Source organism: Haliaeetus leucocephalus, unplaced genomic scaffold, assembly GCF_000737465.1.
Source record: "Haliaeetus leucocephalus isolate CR32 unplaced genomic scaffold, Haliaeetus_leucocephalus-4.0 Scaffold251, whole genome shotgun sequence".
Classification (NCBI taxonomy): domain Eukaryota; kingdom Metazoa; phylum Chordata; class Aves; order Accipitriformes; family Accipitridae; genus Haliaeetus; species Haliaeetus leucocephalus.
The window spans coordinates 138,274-164,060 of NW_010972687.1; the positions used below are offsets into that span (position 1 = coordinate 138,274).

Genomic DNA, 25,787 nt, shown 5'->3' on the forward strand with positions numbered 1-25,787 from the left:
CTGGCTTGTATCAGAAACAGTGTGGCCAGCAGGAGCAGGGAGGTGATTGTTCCCCTGTACTCAGCACTGGTGAGGCCGCACCTCGAGTCCTGTGTTCAGTTTTGGGCCCCTCACTACAGGAAAGACATTGAGGTGCTGGAGTGTGTCCAGAGAAGGGCAACCAAGTTGGTGAGGGGCCTGGAGCACAAGTCTTATGAGGAGCGGCTGAGGGAGCTGGGGTTGTTTAGCCTGGAGAAAAGGAGGCTGAGGGGAGACCTTATCGCTCCCTACAACTACCTGAAAGGAGGTTGTAGTGAGGTGGGTACTGGTCTCTTCTGTCAGGTGGCTGGAGATAGGACAAGAGGAAACAGCCTTAAGTTGCAGCAAGGGAAGTTTAGATTGGATATTAGGAAAAATTTCTTTACTGTAAGGGTTGTCAGACATTGGAATAAGCTGCCCACCGAAGTGGTTGAGTCACCATCCTTGGAGGTATTCAAAAAGCATGTAGACAAGGCACTTCAGAACATGGTTTAGTGGGCACAGTTGATGGTTGGACTCGATGATCTTGAAGGTCTTTTCCAAACTAAATGATTCTATGATTCTATGATAATTTCCATTTAAAATTATCAGAAGGGAAATCCCATAATACAGAAAGCTGAATTCTGCTGTTTGGTTTCTAATTCTACTGAATAGTCTTAACAGCAATGCATTTTGTGCTTCATGTCTTGAAAAATTTTAAGCAATGAGAAAGAAAAAACCCCCTATGACTTGAATTCCCACTCTAACCACCAGACAAAAAATGGTGTTCACAAACTTTAATCCTCCAGATAGTGTGGAGATATTAGCTGAATAATCCTGATAATATTCCTATGAGGCATCTAATCATTGTCCTAATTTTCTAATGCAAAAATACACTATAAAAATTAAGTGTTCTGCAACAGAGGGAAGAACATTGAGTCAACCTTCATCCATCAGGAAAGGTTTTGGTTTCCTCATCTGCAGTAAGACATGCTTTAAGGAAAATGGTGAAGAATCAAACAGTAAAGATGATTTGAATCTCAGTTCTTATTAACAGCTGTATTTACAGAGAGAAGAAACTTATTTTTCCACCTTCACGAATTTGGAAGAGATATCCCCAGCAAGAAATCATAAAACATGCATACTTTGCCTACTTGTAGGTCATTAGCACTTCAACTGATAGCTCAGAAAATACTCTTCCTATTGAGACAGAAAATCTACTTACTGTAAGACAAAATTCCCTGGTTTTAAAGTGAATTGCCTTGTCTGTTTGTGTAAAACATTTGTTAATGTAGTTTCAAATGTGACAGAAGTCACAGGATCCCTAAGGTCACCAAGTTAACTGAGAAGAACTAGTTCTGTGTTTATAGGCCAACTCTTAAATATGCTTCATTAAAGAAAAAAGTCAAACTTAAGTAATAAATGAAGATCACTAGTGCTCTTATGAAGTCTGGCTCACTTTTCCCCCACTTTTTTAAATAGGTGGGGAATAAATCTTAACTTCAGTTTTTAGAATATCATGTCTTTTCAATTTTGCTGGGGAATTTTATCCCAAATTTCTGTATAAATAAATAATGCTTGATTTGCATAGGTAGTTATTTCATCTCTGATATTTATACACATGAAATAGTGTTACGCAAGAGGAGGAAGAAATACTGGGAATTGACCACTGACTGACAAAAATAGGTTATCTGAGTACATACAGGTAGACATCTTACTAAGCAGACATTAACAGCAAAGTAAACAGCAAGAGGAAAAATATGTGGAAAATTTTTTTCCATTTGCCCAGTTACTAGAGCTAACTGCATTAATATGCACTCCTCCTTTTAGCCCTTTTAAATTTTCTTTTCTCTTGGATTCAGCAGCAGATGGAAAGGGAAAAACACAACCAGGCTGTTTTTAATAGAATACCCCAAATTCCTGCATACGACTAGTTGACATTCAAGAACATACCGTATCTGTGTGAGTGTGTGAAGCAAAGATTTACAGATACAGAATCCTGTGATTATCTATTATCCTGAAATTAATGTGTCTTGTTTAAAGTTATATTAACACAGTTTGTTAGGTAACTAGAGGAAGAACAGTTTGTAGAATAGTATCTCTGTATAACCATGACACTGTCAGTTTTAAAAGGGACTTCCTTCTTTTCTTCTTTCAATAGTTACCAGTTCTTCTGTACTTTAAGGGATCACAGGGAAGATATTAAGAGTGTTTTCATAAGCAAACCACTGCACCATATTCTGATGAGATGTGTTGGTGTACCTTTCCCGCAATAATTTGATGTGCTGGTGTACCTTTCCTGCAGTAATTTTTGACATATATCTCTATAAAACTCTATCTTAATTTTTAACGTGGGATGATCAAAAGACAAACTTTGTAACTTGTGTGTCTGGACTGTGAATTCCTTGTATCAGAGAACAGGTGTCTTCCCTGTGCTTTCTGCCCAGAACAGAGGTAATCTGTATTTATTAAACTGCTTAAGAGTTCCAATAAAGATCAAAAAAGTAATAATTGATGCCTAGCTTTACTTTGATTCCATATAAACTATGAAAAATAGAATACTACTATTAATTCTCTTTTAGCCTTTCTCATACAGAGTTGTGCTAATGTTACTTGTACTAACACACCACTTAATGCCATAGCTTATCCTTTGCCCCACAAAAGTATTCCTCCACACAGAAACAATTTCTGCAGGATTAGGTGTTTATAGTGAAACACAACAGCAGCTAAGTTTGATGTGGAGCTTAATTTTCTGCACCTTTAAGTAAAAAAAAAAAAAAGAAATCCCCAAATGCACTTTAAACTATTTAATGTCTTTACGGACTTGGTTTTTATTTAGTACTTGCATATGTGCCATAAAGCTTTTAATTCTTAGTCTCATTCAGGAGCAGAACAGTTTCTGTTACTATTTGTAAGACTAATTTTATTTAAAAATTGGAGAATCTGCTCTATTCTTTAATAATTCATAATTTCATATAATGATCAGAGTAGCTAACAGGATGATTACTAAAAATAAATCTCAGCTATTGAAACTACCTTCCTATACTCTCAGTATTTACCATTACACAAAATACAGGCACATTTGCTTTACAAATTAAAGCACTCTGAGGTGAATAAGGCTTCAAAGCAAAGATTTTTAGGAAAGCTATTAAGGCAAGTGAAGTTATTTATTTTTGGTACCGTTTGCTTGTAGTGTGTCCCCTGTCTCCTCCCCGCCACCCACCCCAGGAACCATGATAGTGCCTGCTGGCGAGGATAGGATAGCTATACTAAGTCTCACCAATACTCTGGAATTTGAAAGCTAGTTCAAATTTTCAATTGTGTGCATTGTATGTATGATAAACTCAGGAATATTACATCCTTAGGAACACTGTAATGTTACATTCCTTGGTTTAGCTAAGGTGCAAAAAGTGCAAAATGGCCCTTGAGCAGAGCTGTCAGACCCTGTCACCTTGAGTGTGAACATAACAAGCAGGGAATGCAGGAGCTGAACAGTGCTATCAGTCTGTACCTGTACCAAAGTAGACAACCTGGAGTGGCTATTGGAGGCACCAGCCCATGACGGACCACCACAAGCCACTCAGCTCCATCCTCTAACCGAGTAGATCATGTATTTCTTCATCAGAGCTGCAGGAAGGTGTGACAGACAAGAACTGATACTCCATCAGTGGTCTACCACTGCCATACCCACTACTACATTCCTCTGGGGAGGGAGCTCTGTGTCAGCTGAGATGTATCAGGAGGCCAGCTCAGCTAAGCAAGGAAGCCACAGCATGGCTTGAATGTGAAAAGGCAGCATACAGGATGGGGGAGGACAGACAGGCAGGCTACAAAGGAGGGATTGAGAAACACTGCCTGGGCATGTAGGGATGGCAATTATTGCCAAAGAAGCCAAAGCTCAGATAGAGTTAAGACTTGCAAGGGATGTCAAAGGGCACAAAGAAGAGCTTCTACTGCTATGTTAGTGCTAAAAGGCTGACCAATGAAAACATGGGCCCATTGCTGAATGGGGCAGGTGATACAGTGACAGCAGACACAGATCACAGCAGGTCCCCACCACTGCCTTTGTCATCACCAGCAAGTTCCACCAGGCCTCTGCACTTAGTGACGGAGCTTAAGGAGGAGAGGGGCTACCAGCCAGGGATGTTTATATTAAAGAAGCAGGAAAAAAAAACCATTGCTTACTGATTCTGACTGCAAATACGAACAGTGAAAATATAATCCAAATTTGAGCCACACAAAAGATAATTTCTTAGTCCAGAAATATTGACAAGATCAAAAATTTTCTTTAATGAATTTTTAATTCCAGTGCCTACACTAACTTTCGCACTTTGGAGTAAAAGCAAAAAGAGATGACAAGTTTTGAAGCCCTAAAAATCTAGGTCAGTTATCACTCACGCTAAGTAGCTATCCAAATACCATATGGGCAGAAAAAAGCAGTGGCAAAATGATGATGTCCTTTTTCTGAAATGGATTGAGTTATCTTTATTCTTTCTAAAGGCAGTAGTACAAGGCAAGTAGTCAGATCCAACCTCATTTGTTGAGCAAATTCAGCTGTGTGAAAGATAACAGTGTCTGCTCCCTTTGTTTTACAACAGAGAGTAAGACTTATTTGAATAGAAAAAAAATGCCAGTTAATTTTTTTATATACATATAACATTCAGTGTGTATATATACCTACAGACACACACAGACACATACTATACTGTAGTGTGTATATATATGTATTTATGTATACACACTGACTATTTAAAGATAATTTTCTTCTTTTCTTTTAATAATATTAAGATTTAGCTGGGCCTTTAAGAACTCCAGACTAACTTTAGAGCTGTTAATCTAAGAACACACACTGAAAAAAACTGTTTAGTTCAGCACTCAAATGACATGAAGCAAGAATTTACCCATACTTTCAAAGAACCAGTAAGAGTCCCATTTATATGTAACAATTAAACGATTGATTCTTGTTTTTACTTTTCAGTCCAGTTCCCTCTTTCAGATTCCGTTCATTATTTTCTATACAATAGACCGCCCCAGGCTTTGACTGGGTAACCTTTGACAAGTGGGGGGATGCACAAAAGGGCATCCAGAACCCCAGATGTGACATACTGATGCATTCTGCATTATCACACACATGGCAGGAGCTCAGGAAACACTCACTGCAAGAAGCTACAGAAAGAACAATGTGTGGTGTTAGATAAATGTCTCACACTGAATATGCAGCTGAACATTAGGTCACCCAGCTTTATGAACCAAGCACACAAGGCATTGCAGGCTTTTGTGATAATTAAACAAAAAGTACTATTCATGTGCAAAAACAATGCTTTCCGTCTTGCACCACAGGTGGCAGCGAACAACAAACCCTGATGTTCAGGATGCCTCTTCTATGTGATAAGTTCAGTCTACCCATTCTGCTTTCTTATTATGAAACTCTTAGGATTCCCCTCAGATAGAGCCAATCTTTTTTTTCCACAACCCCTGTGAATCTTGAGAAACTCTGAGAGACCTGGATAACTGCCCTTTTTCCTACTTTACATTTTCTTACCTTTGCTACAGAAAAAATCCATTTTACAACAATTCTCCTGTCCACAAGAGGCACTGATTCCATTCACCAAGGTCCTCTTAAAGGACAATGGCAGATATGCCTCTCCTGCCTTGAAAATGTTATGTGGACAGTAAGCACTACCTTTCAGCTGAGGAATAAATTATTTTGTTCCAGAAATAAGACTGCTGCCACTAGACTGCCTCCCCCATTCAGCTTCCTAGCTCTTGTCAACTTAGAAAGAAGCAGACTTACTAAAGCAGTACTGAGCTTGCAGCTATACATACAGGTTATCATATGTAACAATAGTACCACAGGGCTAATTGCGCCTCAGAAAAATAAAAATTAAAATCTCCAAATTAATGGAAAGCAAGAACAAGAATTAAAATCTCTACTGGACTACTTTCCTGTATTAATCTGTATTTCCACAGATGGATCAGTGTAATCCTGGATGTACAGACAAATAGGGGGACAGCCCTGCAGAAAGGGATCTGGGGGTTGTGTTGGATGGTAAGCTCAATGAGTCAGCAATGTGCCCTGGTGGCCAAAATGGCCAACTGTATCCTGGGGTGCGTTAAGCACAGTATAGCCAACAGATTGTCCCACTATGCTCAGCACTGGTGCAGCCTCACCTCCAGTACTGTGTGCAGTTCCGGGCTCCACTTAATATAAGAAGGATATAAAAATATTAGAATGTGTCCAAAGGAGGGCAACAAAGATGTGAAAGGGCCAGAGGGCATGACTTGTGAGGCGAGCATGAGGATATTAGGTTTGTTCAGCTTAGAGAAGAGGAGACTGAGGGGTCACCTCATTGCTGTCTACAACTTCCTCATGAGAGGGGCAGCAAGGGTGGTGCTGATGTCTGGTGTCTGGTGAAAGGATGCAAGGGAATGGCTTAAAGCTGCATCAGGGAAGTTCAGATTGGATATTAGCAAAAAGTTCTTCAGTGAGAGGGTTGTCAAGCACTGGAACAAGTTACCCAGGGAAGCGGTCATAGCCCCAAGCCTGCTGGTGTTCAAGAAGTATTTGGACAACACTGAGATATATGGGTTAACTTTTAGATTGCCCTCTGTGGGGTCAGGAGTTGGACTTAATGACTCTTGTAGATCCCTTCCAACTCAGGATATTCCATTCTATGATTCCATGATCTCAGATCCCAACAGCTTAACTAAAATACAGGCTTCATCAGTGGTGTGACATCCATAGTTTTTCCTAATTAAATTGCATGGAAGAGGAATGGAGGTTAAACAGCACACAGACTCAGGTCCCACTCTCTGTTTTGCTGAGGTAAAACTAGAACATATGTGAACACAGAAGTTTAAATAGTTAATAATTTTTACTCACTCGACAATCCCGCTGTAGTGTTTTCATTAGTGCGCTGTGTGTTTCAGAATCAAAATACAACCCTTCATGCATGTCTTGCAAGAAATCCAAGTCTTTGAATGTAGGGCTGGACTTCTCCCTCTCTTTTCTTGATGCTCTCCGTTTGTATGTGGAGCCTTTCAAGTCATATGTGAAATGCATTTTCAAGGCTCGTGGCAAAACATTGTTCATTACAACAATTCTAATATTAATTCCTCCTGACTGAACGCAGTACAGCCCATAAAATTTGGGTAGAAGAGTCCTTGGATTCTGGTTCAGATTCTAAAACAAAAGAGATATTGTTAAATATGTCTATTTTCAATAAACTTCCATGCTTAAGGACGTTTTTTCTAACATCAAAGGACATTAACAAACATCAAGAAAAATGTGCTTGTTTTCTTACTAAGTATAGTTTGTTTGACCAGTTGATTTCCTTTGTGGGTCTGTATTTCAGAAAGCTAGCATAAACACTGTCTTTTTGCCAGGAGCTAATATAGGCCAAGAGAAGAGCAGTAACTGCATTTATGCCAGGTTTCTCTTTATCACATCCCATGAAAGAGCAGACTAGGCCAAACCTAAAAGCATCCTGAAGATTTAATTTATTTATTCTGACCTGAACAACCTTTGCATTCCACCTGCTGGAACGAGTTTGGGTCAACTGTAGTTCTCATTACCTTGACTTGGATTCTGAAAAACAGAACCCCTTTCTCCATGAGGCTTTTCACATTGAGGGTTAGTGCCAAATGACCAAGCTGTCTCCACAGGAGTGTTAGGTCATAACAGAACCACAACTGACCATCAGAACAGAAAAGTGTGAAATAATCCAAACTCCACAACAGGCAAAAAATTAACTAGGAGAGGATAAGAGAGGTGAGAGCAAAAATCCTCCTTCTAAATACAACTACACTCAGTTTTGGCACGAAAAAGCAAGAAGAGGAAAAACTACTTCAACTCTTACATGAATATTAAGTCATAATATAAAACTATGGGAAGGAAGTACTTTCACAGGAAATAATCACAGTGGTTAAAGTTTTACACTTTGGAAAAGTTCTCAGAAACAAAGCAAAGTGGCCTTATACTTGTATTTTATACATTGTATATTTGTATATTGTAATAACTCAAACTTATGCTGAGCTGATGATCATGATTAGAAACAACAAAAAAAGTACCTGCCACCATTGCTCTTTTTCATGCTGTAAGTGCATAATTTTTTTAAAACAAACAGTGAATCCATGTTACTTTAGTGTAATAATCACAATATTCCCCATTTTTAGTACAAGAAAGAGGGTAACTTTTCAAGTGTTTACTTAAGAAAGCAAAGAAAGTCAGTCACAGGTCTAATACTCTGAATTCCTGCATACCACCCAGAAGAATCTCTGTTCACATGTATGAGTGGCTTTTGTTTAAAAAACAAAAGGAGAATTAAGTTCTACTTATTTTGGATCAATCGTCTCCTTTTCTGATGACTGACACACATAAAACAATACAATTGACTTAGCATTAGGCCTCAAAAAGATCAATTTAAAAATAAAGTTTTGAACAAATTATATGGATAAAAATATTTTTTACATTATTGTTTTAATACATGAGAAATGGAAATTAGAAGTAGTCCAGAAACAAAAGTGAAACTGACCGGTCTAGTTTCTTTGTCCACTCTGAGTGAAATGCAGAGGGTAGACAAACACAAAATGGAGAAAAAAAGTTGAATTAGAAATTTAGAAACCTTTTTTTGTTACTAGCTTATTAGAAGCAAAGTTTGGTATCAAATCAGATGATGACATTCAGCTTCATCTTGAATGCTAAAAGAACAGCAATTATTATCTTAAACATATTCTTGATTTATATCTATTCTTTCTGATTGGTGTGTGGGGTACAAAGTTGAAAGACAGGTAAAAAATGTCAAAATATTATGAAAAATACAGATAAAGCCAATGAAAGATTAAAAGACAACAAATGAAACTGAATTGTCAGAAGTGTGACACGAAACAGGAAAAATACAGGTAAAATACAGTCTTCAATTACTTACCATATAATAACCTGGCAAGAGCTTCTGAAGAAACTCAGCCTCTTTGTGTTGAACTGTTTTGATGATGAACTCGTCATCACTAGTTACAAAAAATAAGGACCCACTGGCACCTGGGTTGGATAATTCAATTAAAGGCTCACTGCAGATTGAGTACTGGAAGAGACAAAAATTGTTTTTCACTGCCAATGCATGAGTTACTCAAACAGAAGTTTAATACAAAGAACTGCAGGTTCAAATAGGCACAGGAGAATCATGGAGCTTATTCTTTGGTCTTCAACTGCAGCAACTCTACTATGTACAGCAGGTTGGGTCACAGTGATTTGGCTGAGATTTGGCAGGGCAGTTATACTCCACTCTGCCCAGAACACACTGCACAACCGTGGAAGAGCAGTTGGGAGTCGAACATATGGTCCCTCCTCATGTCCTACTGCAGCAGCTGAACTTTCCCCGTCATGAAGCAAGTGGTTGTGGTGGAGAGAGTCCATTCCCACACTGCCAGCATTGCAAATTCTTGAGTCAGAAGCCTTAAGATGACATTTTTACTGCAACTGTTTGCTTTGCACCACGATTTGACAAACACAGTGGGAGCAGATGTTTCTCACTATAGACAAATAGGCAAGTCCTCTTCTGTGAAACTGGGATTGAAATCATTAGAATAATAATCTTGGTATAGCTGCTAATGTAGTTTTCTGACTGAAAACTGTTTGAAACAGAAAAACTAAATACCAGTAAGTAGGAAAAATTGGGGTTTGGAGGAGCATTACTTTGGATGCTTAGACAGGCTTTCTCTTCCACTGGGAAACAGTAATAATTACAATCACTTTAAGGAGGAAAAAGACACCAAGGAGTATTCCTTAGCAGTAGAATCAGATCTTGCACAAAGGCTAACGTACATTTATTAAATCTCCATTAACTCACACTTCATGCTTCATTCAAACTAAATGGAGAAGGGACATTAAGCCCAAAAACATATAAATATCTGTTTATATTAAACTTGAGAGCTTGTTTAAAATATCATTAAACTTTCATTCAGACACTCTTTTCCTTTGTTATATATCATCAATTTTACACACTTAGGGATTTAGTGTATAGCCCAATATTTTAAGGCTTCAGTCTTTCAAAGAAACAAAATTACACAGGACTTGAATTGTAAGTAGTTTAAGCACCATGGAATTGTTCTTAGCAGTGCACTATGTCTTCTGGTCTTCTCAGAACAGAAGGAATAACTGTTTCAGTAACAAATATCTGGTTTATTGGGTCATTGCCTGAGATGAGTTGAGCAATTCCACAAGAAAAACCACTTTTGTTTGTTGAAAACAGCTTTCATTAAATTCAACTGGAGTCTTGCCATTGATTTCAGTGGGTGGTGATAGCAAAGAAAGGTGATACAAGAAAATCTAATAAATATGTTCTTTTGTGAGCACTTGAACTGCAGGAGCACGCTTCCTATGGACTCAAACCAGTGCCTTAATGCGTCTTCTTATCCTGGCTCCAGCTGAAGCTTTTCCCATGCTTGCAATTTTTAAGAGACTTTTGCTATAAAAATGTTTCCTGTTTGTCTCCCTGCTTCTCCAGTTCACTCAGTTCCAGTTAATGCAACAGACCTTTCTTATTAATCCTATAGTTGCAATTATCTACAGATAGAACAGCAATACTGGTGTGTAACACTACAGACCTTCAGAGCAAATAAGCAGTTGTATTGCAACACCTGTTTCTTCTTGCCAAAATATATAAAGCTTCATGAGTAATTGTCATTGTTGTAAGCATTTGAAACCAGTTATCTTAAACATTAAAGCTCAATAAAACAGTATAGCATAAGCACAAATTATTAATCTGCCCTGTGTATTGGTCATTTTACAGTTGAGTTCATTCCTGTAAAATAAAAGTCTACCCACCAAGTGCTGCTATACAAAGAGCCCAGATAATTTTGACTGGACACTTAACGAAAGCCAAATCAAAACTGAAAAGCAAGACAATCCTCAAGCCCCTGACAATTAAGTACTTTATGATCAGGAAGTTTCCCTGCAAAATGCCAGTACTCCATGAGGTTTCCAGTGACAATTTAATTCTAACACCTGTTCAAAAGTATTTACCCTCATTATCCAGTCTGACTCCTACAGTGCGTTACTGCTCAACCTCCTTTGAAAGCATGAAACTGTAAATCTTTGGGCTTTGTCATTGCAAATTAACAGTGTAAACTCACATGTGCTTGCTGTAATTTTTCCTCTTTTTACTTCACTTCCCATTCAGCCACAGTTGGACCATCACTTGGCATATTGTTACAGTCAAGTATTTTAGATACTGAATCGCAATTATGGTCACTACATGACAGATCCAGATTTCACAGAAACAAGAGGGACTGTTCAGCCAGAACCCTGACAGCTGCTCTTGGGACCAAACTCTTAACTGATTTGGTCATAACCAATTGGAAAAAGGGTCCCAAACTAAAAATAGTTTTGTTTCATGATCATAGTACCCTTCTGATCACATTTGCATCTAGACTGTAAGGGACTACAACCCGCTTTGATTTCAAAGTGATGCCCATTTAGAATCAGAAACAACAGAAATGGATTCTAACATGCTTGCAGAGCAAATATAACCGTAACAGAGGCATGCGTCAGTTATGACAGACACTGAAATTCCAACTGTATTTCACAAAAATACCTGTTTGTTGAAGGAAATCTGCTTTTGCATTTTCAAGAAAAGAAGGTGCACTCAATCTTGAAACTCGCTTTTCTAGTTGCCCCTTTTCCTTGGAAACATATCACTAGTGTCTTTTGCCATGCCAAGAGGAAAAAGAATCTGCAACAACTTGCCTTTACTGGGAATTTCCCTCAGGGATTAGTCATTTTGTAGCTAAGATGAGCATCACAAATCTCTTGTCAACAGCAAGCAATCTTTCTATAATCTTTAATTTATGCTACTGCAAATGCTTCCTTAGATGGAACAGAAGTTGCAGGTGACAATAGCTTTACTCTAGGAAGTACAGTCTTTTCAGCAGCAGGCAACACAGATGACATGTTTCATCTTTTGCCAAGTCCATAAAAGGAGATAGATAAACAACATACATAATGACATTCCTGTCCTGCATGACATCCTCGTCTCTAAATTGGAGAGAAAAGGATTTGATGGATGGACCAGTTGGTGGATAAGGAATTGGCTGGATGGTTGCACTCAGAGAGTTGCAGTCAACGGCTTGATGTCCAAGTGGAGAGCAGTCACAAGTGGCGTTCCTCAGGGGTCAGTATTGGGACCGGCGCTGTTTAACATCTTTGTCAGTGACAAAGTTTGGATTGAGTGCACCCTCAGCAAGTTTGCCAACGACACCAAGCTCTGTGGTGCGGTCAACATGCTGGAGGGAAGGGATGCCATCCAGAGGGACCCTGACAGGCTTGAGAGGTGGGCCCATGTGAACCTCATGAAGTTCAACAAGGCCAAGTGCAAGGTCCTGCAGATGGGTCGGGGCAATCCCAAGCACAAATACAGGCTGGACAGAGAATGGATCGAGAGCAGCCATGAGGAGAAGGACTTAGGGGTGTTGGTTGACAAGAAGCTCAGGATGACCTGGCAATGTGCACTTGCAACCCAGAAAGCCAACTGTATCCTGGGCTGCATCAAAAGAAGCGTGACCAGCAGGTCAAGGGAGGTGATTCTCCCCCTCTACTCTTCTCTCGTGAGACCCCACCTGGGGTACTGTGTCCAGCTCTGGGGCCCCCAATATAAGAAGAACATGGATCTGTTGGAGCGAGTCCAGAGGAAGGCCACAAAGATGATCAGAGGGCTGGAGCACCTTTCCCATGAAGACAGGCTAAGAGAGTTGGGGCTGTTCAGCCTGGAGAAGAGAAGGGGGGCCTAAAATACCTAAAGGGGGCCTAAGGGAAAAATGGGGAGGAACCCTTTAACAGGGACTGTAGCGATAGGACAAGGGGTAATGGCTTTAAACTGAAAGAGGGTAGTTTTATATTAGATATTAGGAAGAAATTCTTTACTGTGAGGGTGGTGAGGCACTGGAACAGGTTGCCCAGAGAGGTTGTGGATGCCCCATCCCTGGAAGTGTTCTAGGCCAGGTTGGATGGGGCCTTGAGCAACCTGGTTGAGTGGAAGGTGTCCCTGCCCATGGCAGAAGCGTTGGAACTAGATGATCTATAAGGTCCCTTCCAACCCAAACCATTCTGTGATTCTGTGATTTATAAAACTCCAGCCCAACTGCACTTCCCTTCTACTAACATTTATAATTCAAAGGAATTATCTGTTTCTATACATAATTATTGTAATGAGGGCTAGTAATACAAAATCCATACATAGTACTAACAAAATAAAATCAGACTTCCACATTCAACCTAAATAAAAGCAAAACCAGCTAAGTTTTGCTTTTAGGGTCATTGTTCAAGAAGGAGAAAAACCCTTATAAGACACTTGAACAAAGCAGAAGTCAGTGAAGTAATATATTAAGTAATGTTTCAGCACCATTTAATCAATTTTTCTTTTTTACTTATTCAAGCTCTTTCAAATTCTTTTGGTTTTAAAGAAACAGTTATCAATAATGGAACAAAAAGAGCTAAAAAACTCATTCAAAGAAGTTACCAATAAAACTCTGACATATAAAATTGCTAATTTGTACTGAGACTCTGATTTGTTGGACTGACCAGCAGGAGACAAACTGCACATGAGGCAAACATCTAGAAAACAATCCAGCCCTTTGCCTTACACTACCCTTCTGAAGGGAGAAGTACAGGAGAAGTAAAATAGTGGATCCTCATCCCTGGCAGTGCACAAAGTGGTTCTGCCAAGTAAAACCTGCTTCTATTATGGCAGCAAATGCATCACTTTCTTCTCACATAAACAGTTGAATACTGAGAAGGAATAAGTCTTCAAACTATAAAATACAGAGAACAAAGGAGATACTCTAAAATACTTCTTTTTTAGGCCACCACCCACTTTTCTCAAGGCTAGATGGGAACATTTGCAGATAAACACTTACTTAAGGAAGTGAATAAATAATGCAAGTAACACAGGAGCACTTTATTAGAACTGAACTGGTAGAAGTCACACAAGTACTGATTATAACTTCTGTAGAAACAATGACCTGAATGAGCAGTAATACTCAAGTTACTCTAGTCAATTAACAAGGCAGGTTTTTATAGGAGTCATCACAAAGATGAAGAATTAAAATTTTTGTAAAACACTAAAAATATTCACTAGTTATAAACCACTCCACACACAAAATTTACTACCCATTTGGGTACCATTAAAGCATCCTCTTCTGTCACTATGAAACTAGTATACATTATAACAATTTGTACTTCAAAGGAAAACTGCAAGCTCTTACCAGATAATCATCAGGCTTGATACCAAAAAGTTCTCTGAAATAGCGGAAGGCAAGAGGTGCGTACGTCTTAAATCTGAAGTCAGGGTAATGATGAGCAGGGGTGAGATTGCTCCCTTCACTGAAAACAAAACCAAAAATAAACCAAATGCAATTATTATTGAGCGATTTTTAGTGACCTCCTCCTTGTAGCTAGTTTTACTGTAAAGCTGTCTAACTCAAGCATTGGCCTCCTGAGACAAGAGTCATAAATGCAGATAAACCTCCCTATCACTATTAATCAGTGTAACTGAAATGTCTGTGAGAGACAGAATACTGCCAGCAAATTCCTTTCTCCCTCCTTAAAGGAAATGACTATTTTCACCACCCATATACATTTGTGTAAAGATGGGGTGTAAACTAATGCTACAATTTCCAATATCCCTCCAAGGTAAGCCAGTCTAATAGCTTATTGACACAGGAAGGATCACCCCCACCTCATGTAAGCTCGTGCAAAAAGTTTGGAAGGCAACACAGCTAAACAACTTCACACTAGCTTGGTGACCTGAGCTGGTTTGCAGGGGAGTCAGACGGATACTAAAGACAGCACAACACAGAGAACAGAATCGTGTGGCCAGAGCAGTGTGAAAGAAGCAGGACTACATACATTTTTTGGTGCCAGCAAACATTGATTGGCTCAGCCTTATTTATGAAATGGCACCGTCAGCATTCATCTCTTCTGCAGGCTAACTGCACTTACGGTATCTCTTTCTTTCTTGCTAGTATAGTCCAGAACTGGGAAGCCCTTCTGGCTCTGCTGACCTTAAAGTGGTTTTCTGTCTGTCTGCCTGTCATGTCATGTGTTTTACCCCACCTCAATCTAAACCAGCACTAGCTTACATGCTCAGCTGGTTAAACAGGAACACAATGTACAGATCCTTTGGGGAATTCTGGAAAATGATATGCAGTTGTATGCAAGATACAGATTCAAACTAGAAGAGGCACAGACAAAGACTACCAGGGTGACCAGCCTGGAAGACAGTCTTTCTCAAAGGAATAAATAAATAAATAAATAAATACTGCAGCCTCCTTAGCTCTTTTCCATGTTTTATATTTACCATCTCACTGTATTTTTAGGCTGCAGTTGTATGAGTCTTGAGATGAATACTGCATGATTTAAGCTAAAGGAAAAGGTCAGCAGCAAAATGCTGCCAGAACCAAAAAATATATAAAAGCTGGCTGTGGATTCATTTATGATGGAAACTAAAAGAAGGCTTTTAAGCAGAAGAGTAAAGTTCTATACTGTGATTTCAACACAGACAAGAACAGCTTTAAGACAAACTTTGTTCAGTCTGAATGGTTTGATTGGTTAGATGAGTACAAAATCCAAGACTTGACACAGTGGCCAAAATCAGCTCTTCCAGTACTTCTTTACTCATTTATCCTAAATAAATTATTCAGAAATGCAGCATGTACCTTTATGCTTCACAAGAAGAATATCCAAAGTATTAAAAAAAAAAAAAAAGCAACCAAAAAAAAGCTAGGAATTCACACAGATATGAAAAGGAATAAACTCTAAGCAACATTCCTGCAAAGACTGAATTAAATATCATGATAATATTTAATAGCTTTGATCCTGTATAATTAATGCTTGTCATACAAACTTGTCACCTTCCACTAATAACTGATGACAGAAGTCTATCCAACGCCACCTAGCTGCCCCTGCATGCATACCACCAAAACCAACAGAGCCGAACTGCTGCCAATTAAACAGTGTGAGTTGGTGAACAAGCTTTCTCAGGCTCTAGAAATGCATATACTTCAGACTCTTGAATAGGAGATGAAAGGAGGGAAAACCAACTTGATTTCTGTCTGGAAATCACAAATAAAAAGATGGTTGTGGATGACCAATGATACATACAAAGACATTAGAATACTGCTGCTTTGAGTGTTAAACCATACACTTAAAAACTAGTGAAGGCTGCCTAGTCCTAATGAACTCATCTGATCACTTTATCGTCTACAGTATCACAAGTCCAAGGTGTTAAAATCAAATCCACATGTACGTTATTGTTCTATTAGATAGCAAAAAATGGAAATCTGTAGGATACTAGGCTGAAGATGGTAGTTTTTCTTTACAGCCATTTGCTAATGCTGCTTCTTCTAAGGTCTTTCAGCTGCTCAGAACACTGCCAGTCTTGTCTGACATTAAGTTTTATATAGTTGGATGTGTCTCACTGAATTTTTGTGCAATATGAGGATGCCACAGGGGTAATATATAGCTGCTGGGAACCTGGGGCCATACCTGTAAATACATTTAATTGTTGTAAGATGCAGACAAGAACCCTGCTGAAGCACCACATCATTGTCAGGGAAGATTAATCATCTAAACTTTTTTATAAAGTCCTACCTTTCAGTACATAAATACCTTTATAAATCTGCTTCCTGCAGCCATAAGTCAAAAGCTTCTTTTGTGAAAGCACGGCAATAAACAGATTACATGTCCTTACTATACCAGAACATGTACTCTTGTTGGAACTTCAGCAGGCTGAAATGAAGATAAGGAGGTTTGCTATGATAATACCATGGATAAATGCATATGGAGTAAAATGACCAATACTGGGTCTGCAGGTAGACAGTATGTATAGTAAGTGGAGATTTATTCCAGAATAATTGCAAAACAGAGCAACTATTTTGGAACAGCATCTACACAGAGAGCAATTCCATGTATTTAGAGCACATGAGCTTACTTTATTACAGATATGACAGTCAATTTCACTATGCAGACAAGCGTCCTTATTCTTTGTGAAATAGTCTTAAAAAATCCCTTTTACACCCTACCACTTCTGTTGAACATATGAATGAATTAGTTTTGGCTTCACTGCCTAATAGAATAGTTTACATGATCCCAACAGTAAGCTCCTCTGTGATGCAAGCAGCAAGCTTGACACAAATTTAAGATTTTTTTGTTACCCCTCTGGAAGAAAGTTTGTAAGGTTTTCTTGTTGCTACTTTTAACAGAAAGAGTGTCCTCACCTCCAGTAATTTCCTACAGCAATCGAAAACCTTCGAATTCCTTGTGGCTGAGCATGTCTTTGCTCTTACCTGAAAAGGACAGTTTCCACTGTACAGAATGCTTGATGTAAATACATCTTTACCCTATTTAGACATGAAAATATTCACCTTCCACTCTATTAGCTCTTGAGAGAATGTATTTCATAGTTTCTCCCCACATTTTCTTGGTGCTTTTTACAAGTGCATTTCACTCTGGCTGGATTAAAGTATGTGCACAAAGCACTATGTATAACAATTTTTAACCAGGCTAGGGAGTTTCATGGGGATGATTATGTCTTTGAAGTTGAACAAGAAAAATACTCATGATCTGTTGACAAAAAACTTAATCTGCAAAATGGAGCTTTGGATATAATAGAAGTGTACTCTATAAAAAAAAGAAGGTAATCGTATAATTTTCCTCTCAGATAGTTGAAGGTGCAGGTCTGCCAGAAAAAAAAGAAAAGGAAAAATAAAGACTTTTAATACCAGCTTTGATTCTGGCAATCTTGAAGAATTCAAGTCTCTGTATACAAGCTATGACAAACAATATAGGCTTTGGAAAGATCAGGAAGCAATTGTAACTTATGAGGTATTTTAATAACCTTAGCTGTAAGACCACACAAAAGCAAAAGATTGGTAGGTAGAATAAAAAAAGAGAGATTAAGCTTACTATTCAAGTTTGCTTTAATGCTGGAATTTTAGATAATTTTTTTTTTAAATAAAGCACATCTAGAAATGACAGTATGTGCATCTTAACCTGTCTCTTAGTAAATGCTGAAGGCTGATTTAAGTGTAGGTTGTGCAGTATCAAACTAAAAATGAACTAAAACTAATTATACTTTTAATGGCTAACACCATGGCTTGTGAAAACTTTGCTGAACCAGACACCCAGATATGTTTCTCGGCAGCTCTTCTTTACTATGGCCTCACCCTGGTAGGACATATTCAGGAGATAGCACACCTATCTGAAGGGGCAGAGAAGGCTAGCTGCATCTCTTCATAGCAAGCTTTCACCACAGAGCAATGTCAATAGGCTCTGATGTAGCTTTCAACAAAAGAAATAGTCACGCTGTATTTGTGGGCCCATGTATAACCTTCTTGTATGTTACTGTAAAAACAGTGAAGAGGAGGAACACCTCAGTTCTCTCATGTGAAAGCAACTGTTTTTTAAATCTTAAAATCAAAATAAAACATCTAACATTAAATGCTCCAAATATAAAAAACTAAGAGTATCCAATCTCAGTTTCACTGTTCTTGGATAAAGCTGCTCTTTTACAACACATCAAAATGTGTTTAAACTTTACAAACCGTACCCAATAAATACATACTGACGGATCAGGTAGTGCTTTGGTGTATTCATTTCCTATATATCATTTCAGGAAAGCAACTGTTTCCCACATGATGGAAGTAGCTATTATGGCTACCTGTACAAATAGGTGCATGTTTGTTTTTTTCATATTGTGGGATAAAGTCCAGTGGTAATATCCTTGTTTTTCACGGTATGTTGTCCTACACTTTCGGTTACTATGTGCTATCCTAAGCAGTCCTCTGCAAGGCAGCTTTGAAATACAACTGTGAAAAGTAAGCATCTTCAAAACAAGTCAAGCCAATCATATCTATGTAACAGCTGAATACACAGACATTTTTGATGATGATGATGATATGACTATTTCAAAATCAACTGGAGATGCCATTAAACCAAGGGATCACAGAGTACTTTAAAAATAATTTAAATATTTCTACATAACCACACAAGTATCCAGGTTATCACAGGTTTACCAAGAATTGACAGTAACAGAAGTAGCTAAGACCTGTAATTCATAATGAACATGTTTTTGCTTTTGTTGCCACAGTATCCACATTTTGAATACTATTTGTTTTGCAAACATATATGACTTCCTCCTATCTGTGCTATCACTCTACTCACAAACCATAAAAAGTGTGTCAGAACTTGGGTCATCCTGTGTACCTCTGCAACCAAAGCACCAAAGAAGAGCAGCAGCACTTTATCAAAGGCTTCAGGCCACTTTCTTATCTGTCTTGTGAAACTGCCCAGCTGGAAACAAATACAGTGCCATAAGTTACACACCAACTAAGCGTTAGTGTGAACATTTGAGTACTATTCACACTGAACCTGCAGAACATTCTTTACTAACTTCTTTAATTACAAAGACACTACTTAGCCCATCAGGTAACCTATGATACAGGTTTGGTACAAGGATTTTTCCAAGGGCAAGTGTCAGTTTTCCTCATTTTTCTAAATCAGTCCTCAAAAACATACCAGAAAACAGTACACTTCAGTTTTAGATGTAGGATAAAGCCCAGACTGGTTAAAATATGTCAAAGGTTTTACTTTTCTTAGTACTTTTGACTACTTATTTGGGCTGTCATCCAAATGCTATCATAATACAATATTAAGCTTTTGACATTAAATAATAGAAAGCACTGAATAATCTTTCATTAGCATCACAAGAAAGCAATTTGTAATTGAACCAGTTCACTGTACAGATGACTGTAGGTGCAGGGTGCATACAGGTCAACAGAATATAACAGACTTACCAGTTAAATTAGAAACCATAGTAAATGTTCTCAATATGCAGGGTCTAGACCCTGAAAATTAAGCGTATTAGCAGGGGAAGTGCATAAGACTGATTAACAGCTTGATGTAAAAAAGTCAGACTCACAGCTGTGCTTAGCAGCAGCCTCCATCTAAGAAAACAAAAAGAGATGGAGCCTGAAACATATGGCCTTGCTCCAAATGCTCTGCATTTCTGAAGCTGCATATGACTGACTAGCCAAAGTTAGCTGACAGAATGGAGCAGCTTCTGCTCGGCTTGTCAAGCATCACCATAGAAAATGTGCCTACTTAGTACGTCTGCTGCAAGAGCTTAGCAGGCTGCACACGTTGCCATCTCACAGGCAGCTGCATGGCCCCATGGCCCAGTGACCAGCTCGAGCCACCACTGCCTGAGACAGCTAGGCTTATTAGCTCAGCAAGGAGCCTTTCTAACCATGGCCACATTACTTGGAGCCAGCTCCACACTTGAATCAAACAGCTGTCAAAACATTGCTGTAGTGACATTGCACAAATGACTGATTTGGAGACAAAATGTGCCACCAAGAAATGAACTGGTTCCAACCAAGTAAGTCAGGGGCACAGAGCAGAATGCAGGAAGGGGAGAATATGCCTCACACAGCTGAGTCATAGGACAGAGCACAGAGCACAGGCAGGATGCACAGCCTTCCCGCTGAACTCTCCAGCCACTGCTGCAGCACTACTAGCACCAGGTAAGCAACTCTCTTGCTAGATTTCCAAAGCAGCATTTAAAAGCCAGAAGAGAAGTTACTTGGTGTAGTTCCCCCAGTGGTTTCACCCTATTCAGGGAGCTGGGCGGAGACTTCAGACACTGTATCTTCAGAATCAACTGGGTCACCGCAGACTGCATTTGTTTCTCAGTCCAAGGAGCACATTTGCATTGTGCCATTTAAACTCAATCTGGACAGTGGTTCTCAGTTAACTCCTTTATAGCAGCTCCTAGTAATACGTCACTTAGTTTCCAAATGCAACACCTTATAAACTCCTGGGCAGGCTGAAGAGAAACGGACGAAGGGAGTGCCACAATGTGAAGCAGAAGGTGACAAAGGCACTTTTCCACCCCGGTTCACCACTACAATGTACAAATGAAAGTAAGCACCTTACCAATTCAAATCCACCTACTCTACAGATGCCTGTACTTCACTCAAAGTCACTTCCTGAAATAAACACTTGAATGAATCTGGGCTAAACTCTGACCAATTTAAGCCAGTTACTTTGTAACTCTGGACCAGGCATAACCTGCAATCCATGGAGTTACTCCCGATTTACATCAAAAGCTCCCACAATACGCAGGGCAGTTATGTTCAGGTCTGAATGAACCACTTTTTTCCCCTGGCATTTTTCTGTCTCCTTCATGAAGTCCTGGAAGTGTTTTGCTATGGTTACTGAAGCTGAGGTACAGGTGGTGCTGAGGTTTACTTCAGGGCCTGAGAGATATGCAGAGACTATTTATCTTCTGCAACTGATAACAATTTATAAACAACTATCTTCTGCAACTGATAATAATTTATAAACAACCGCTGGCTGTTTTCGCCTGACAGTAAAAGGGCACAGATAACACTATTTTGCCTGCTGGTGTGCAGGCTGCTGTTTCATTGCATTTCTACTAGCTCAGGTCCATTTTATCACTGCCACCATAACAGTGCATCTGCTGCTGTCAAAGCAGCAGGTGTGCCCATGACTCTGCCAAACAGCTGTCGTCTCACCTCGCTGCCAGACCCGTATGAGGCAAGGTGGATGTAGGGGAAACATGGGAGGAAGGTGGAGCAGGACAGGTTGCAAAAAGGCAGGTTGCTGTGAACTGGCCACAATAAAGGGGAAGTTCAGCTAATAGCCTGCTTGCAGTTGCAGCTGAATTATGCATACCCAAAGCAAGTGGAAAAAATGCTACTCCTTGCTTGGTAAGCCTGCTTTCAGCACCACGCTTGCTGCACTGTCAGGTTCTCCTCCAGCTGCCAACATCTGGCAAAAAGCTTACTTAACCTCAGCTTGCTCTGAGGTGCTTCCACATAGAGGTCAGCCCACCAGACCTGCTGGTGTAACTAATTTCAGCTAATTGCTTTCAACCCAAACCAATCCAAAAGGTGAAAAAAAAGATCATTAAAGTAATGACTTTTAACAATACTGCCTTCACATGTAGGTACTGTCATCAGAAAAAGTGAAGAGCACCTGAGGTGCACCTCGGGAGCGCAGCCCTATCTGAAAGAACACTCAACCTTAGCTTTTTACCTCTGACAAGGGTAACGAAGCTACCTATAGATATGACTCAGGAGCAATCCACATAATGCCATCATGAAACACTCAATGTCCCAACACCCTCAACCAGCAAGAAAGAAGTCTGTATCATTACGTGCAATCCTAAATGATTACAATTTATGCAAACTAATGCCACTTTGGATTGAAACCATTTTAGGTAACTGAATGTGCATGTTACATTGAGACACAGGAAGGACTTGAAATTTGACATTTCTGTGCATTAGCATAAAAAAATCAAGTGTCATGGTTTTAAGAGATTGCTATGGATAGTCAATTTTTAGTTTCACAGAGAATGTTATCAGCTAGTGCTCTTTTTAGAGAGGCTCTTTGTTGCAGTCAAGATGACTCACTGTTATATACTCCTGCTTACTAGATAGCTATGCAAAAAAAAAAGCTATGCTGCTCTGGCCATTACTTTTGTCTAATTTGCCTCATAGTATTTATTTATTTATTTATAGGAAGCTGGCCGGAAAGGTGCTACTAAAGCTTCTATAATAAATATTGTCAGCGCAAACAGGCTATTCCTTCTGCCTTTGTTTTCTTCCTAAGCCAGAAGGGATCTCTCCCAGCTCTCCCTTTAAACCAACACAAAACAGAGAAGTCTCATTTCTGAGTGTACATGGAAGTCCAAAACTGTGCTATGTAATAAAACAGTTTGAGCATGTATGTTTCATTTAATTTCCATGAACAACAAACTTGGCATCACAGCCAGACTACAGAAACCTGCATTGCTGTCACAGTCACACACTTCACAAATATGATGGCTCACTCCCTCTCACTCCATTTTTCAGACCAATAAAAATGTTTACATAATATGGAAATTTCTCAGCTGTAATTTGGATTTTTTTAAACAAGCAAAAATTTGTGATTAGAGTGTATGAAACTACATGCACATAGTTAACTTCTCTATATTTACCTCATCTACGAGAGAAAGACTACAAAACTTGCACAAACCTTATAGTTAACACCAGAACAAGGATCTGAATACCCTCAATTACTAGGAACTGAACAATGTAATGTAAAAGCTTCACTTCACATAAGAAACAGATCTTTTTTTCCTTAAAGGATTTCTCAGTTCAGAGGAAAACAGAAGTTGAATGAAGCAAATTTACATAAGGAGAGATCAACTTTAAAGTGTCTGCAATTATTTTGTACATTGTCACTTTAACTTTGTTTTAGTGATGTCAGTAATTTTTAAGGGCTGTAAATTATTAGAAAGAGTTTATCAAGTAGTATTAAAACTGCACATGAACAGAACTTTGAAAAACTCAAAGACAGCATTCCCAAATTCAGGGAATACTGCAATCATAGCATGCCCTTACAGAAATGATGGGCACTACTGGTACTTAGCACTTCTAAGAACCCAGACAACACTGAACAGAGCAAGTCATCCTGGTTTTGACATATATTTTTCCTACACCTTCTTCATCCATTCCTAGCAAATGTAACTTGGAAAAGTTACATGGCACTGTACTTCAGCTTCTGAACCCCCCAAATGAGTATGACCTTGATTTCTCTCATCAGCATAACTATATTATTAAAAATTCTATACCATCAACTTGGCAGTGATACCAGCTGAGGTAGCCAAATGCAAAGCAGTAACGGTGCACAACCTGCAGCCAGCTAGTAAGAGCTAAGCTTCATCACAGGCTGAAGTCCTGGCTAGAATTTTATAGTATAGTGTAAATTCTTATATTATTCTTAACACTGCAGGACTTGAATTTTCATAATTTTGATAACAACTCAACAAAATGGCAAATATTATTCTCAGTTTTTAGAAACTAAACAAACATGTGAATGGTGGACATAATACTTAATTACATATAGATCCACAAATCACTTCCAGCTGTAATCAACAGCTCCTTTAATTGAAGGTATCACAATTATGTTCCTTCTCTAGAAGTGTGTATTGGCTTTGTGTGGCAAGGTTTTGGTAGCGGGGGGTGTGTTACAGGGGTGGCTTCTGTAAGAAGCTGCTGGAAGCTTCCCCTGTGTTCGAAAGAGTCAATACCAGCCAGCTCTAAGATGGACCCGCCACCGGCCAAGGCTGAACCAATCAGCGATAGTGATAATGCCTCTGTGATAACATTTTTAAGAAGGGAAAAAAAGTTGGGACAGACAGAGAAATGGCAGCCGGAGAGAGGAGTGAGAACATGTAAGAGAAACAACCCTGCAGACACCAAAGTCAGTGAAGAAGGAGGAGGAGGAGATGGTCCAGGTGCCAGAGCAGAGATTCCCCTGCAGCCTGTGGGGAAGACCATGGTGAGGCAGGCTGTCTCCCTGCAGCCCATGGAGGTCCACGGTGGAGCAGATATCCACCTGCAGTCCAGGGAGGACCCCATGCCAGAGCAGGCGGGTTCCCGAAGGAGGCTGTGACCCTGTGGGAACCCCGCACTGGAGCAGGCTCCTGGCAGGACCTGCGGATCTGTGGAGAGAGGAGCCCACAGAGCAGGTTTTCTGGCAGGACTTGTGACCCCGTGGGGGACCCATGCTGGAACAGTCTGTGCCTGAAGGACTGCATGCCGTGGAAAGGACCCATGCTGGAGCAGTTCGTGAAGAACTGCAGCCCGTGGGAAGGACCCACGTTGGAGAAGTTCGTGGAGGACTGTCTCCCATGGTAGGGACTCCACGCTGGAGCAGGGGAAGAGTGTGATGAGTCCTCCTCCTGAGGAGGATGAAGCGGCAGAAAATAATGTGTGATGAACTGACCATAAACCCCATTAACCGTCCCCCTGTGCTGCTGGGGGGGTGTGGTAGAGAATCCGGGAGTGAAGTTGTGCCCAGGAAGAAGGGAGGGGGGGTGGAGGGAAGGTGTTCTGAGATATGGTTTTATTTGTCATTACCCTACTCTGGTTGATTTGTAATAAATTGAGCTAATTTTCCCCAAGCTGAGTCTGTTTTGCCCGTGACGGTAATTGGTGAGTGATCTCTCCTGTCCTTATCTCGACCCACAAGCTCTTTGTTATATTTTCTCTCCCCTGTCCAGCTGAGGAGGGGGAGTGATAGAACGGCTTTGGTGGGCACCTAGTGTCCAGCTAGGGTCAACCCACCACAAAGTGACAAGTCTCAAATCTTCAGTTGAAGATCTTCCCATTTTTCTCCCTACCTTCATTTTCAATGACAACATGAAGACAGGATGATTTTCAAGCTCTCATACATTAAACTTACTCTAACCTCATTTTGTTAGAACTGGAAAACAATCCTTGTTTGAAATATCTAGTTAAGAGTTTCAATATGAAATCCTATTGAAAATACATTGAATAGGCTTGTCCTTACCTCGGTAGGAAGACACTTTCCACGACATAGAAGTCTTGCATAAGAACATCCCTGTCCGGTTTTGATGTAAGGTTTCCTACTGTGTATCCTATTCCCAGCTGGATAGCACCTTTAATAGCCGAGGATGTAGTCTGCATAGAAAGTAAGAATTCAAGCATGAGTTTCCTAAAAATAGATTTCTGTTCTTTATCAGTAACTTTATATGCTAAACTCTTAATCATTTTTGTAATAACACCACCATGTCATCTTTACCCCCTAGACCACAGAGAGATGACCAATTTTCAATCAAAAGATTTAAAAGAAACACTATGTTGTAGCAAAAGCTACAAAAATCAATGCTCTGGTTGTACAGACTGAGACTTTTCAAATTGCCCAA

At 39.6% G+C, this 25,787-nt stretch overlaps 1 protein-coding gene across 1 annotated transcript in view; it reads right to left on the minus strand.

Moving 5' to 3' along the window:
* Window positions 1–25,787, minus strand: part of PIP5K1B (phosphatidylinositol-4-phosphate 5-kinase, type I, beta) — a 120,321-nt gene that overhangs the window by 44,017 nt on the left and 50,517 nt on the right. Inside the window, exons 4-7 of the mRNA XM_010568583.1 lie at window positions 25,412–25,542; window positions 14,254–14,371; window positions 8,925–9,077; window positions 6,881–7,180 (exon numbers count right to left, since the gene is read on the minus strand). Coding sequence (XP_010566885.1) covers window positions 6,881–7,180; window positions 8,925–9,077; window positions 14,254–14,371; window positions 25,412–25,542 — 702 coding nt within the window. The remainder of the gene's footprint in view (window positions 1–6,880; window positions 7,181–8,924; window positions 9,078–14,253; window positions 14,372–25,411; window positions 25,543–25,787) is intronic.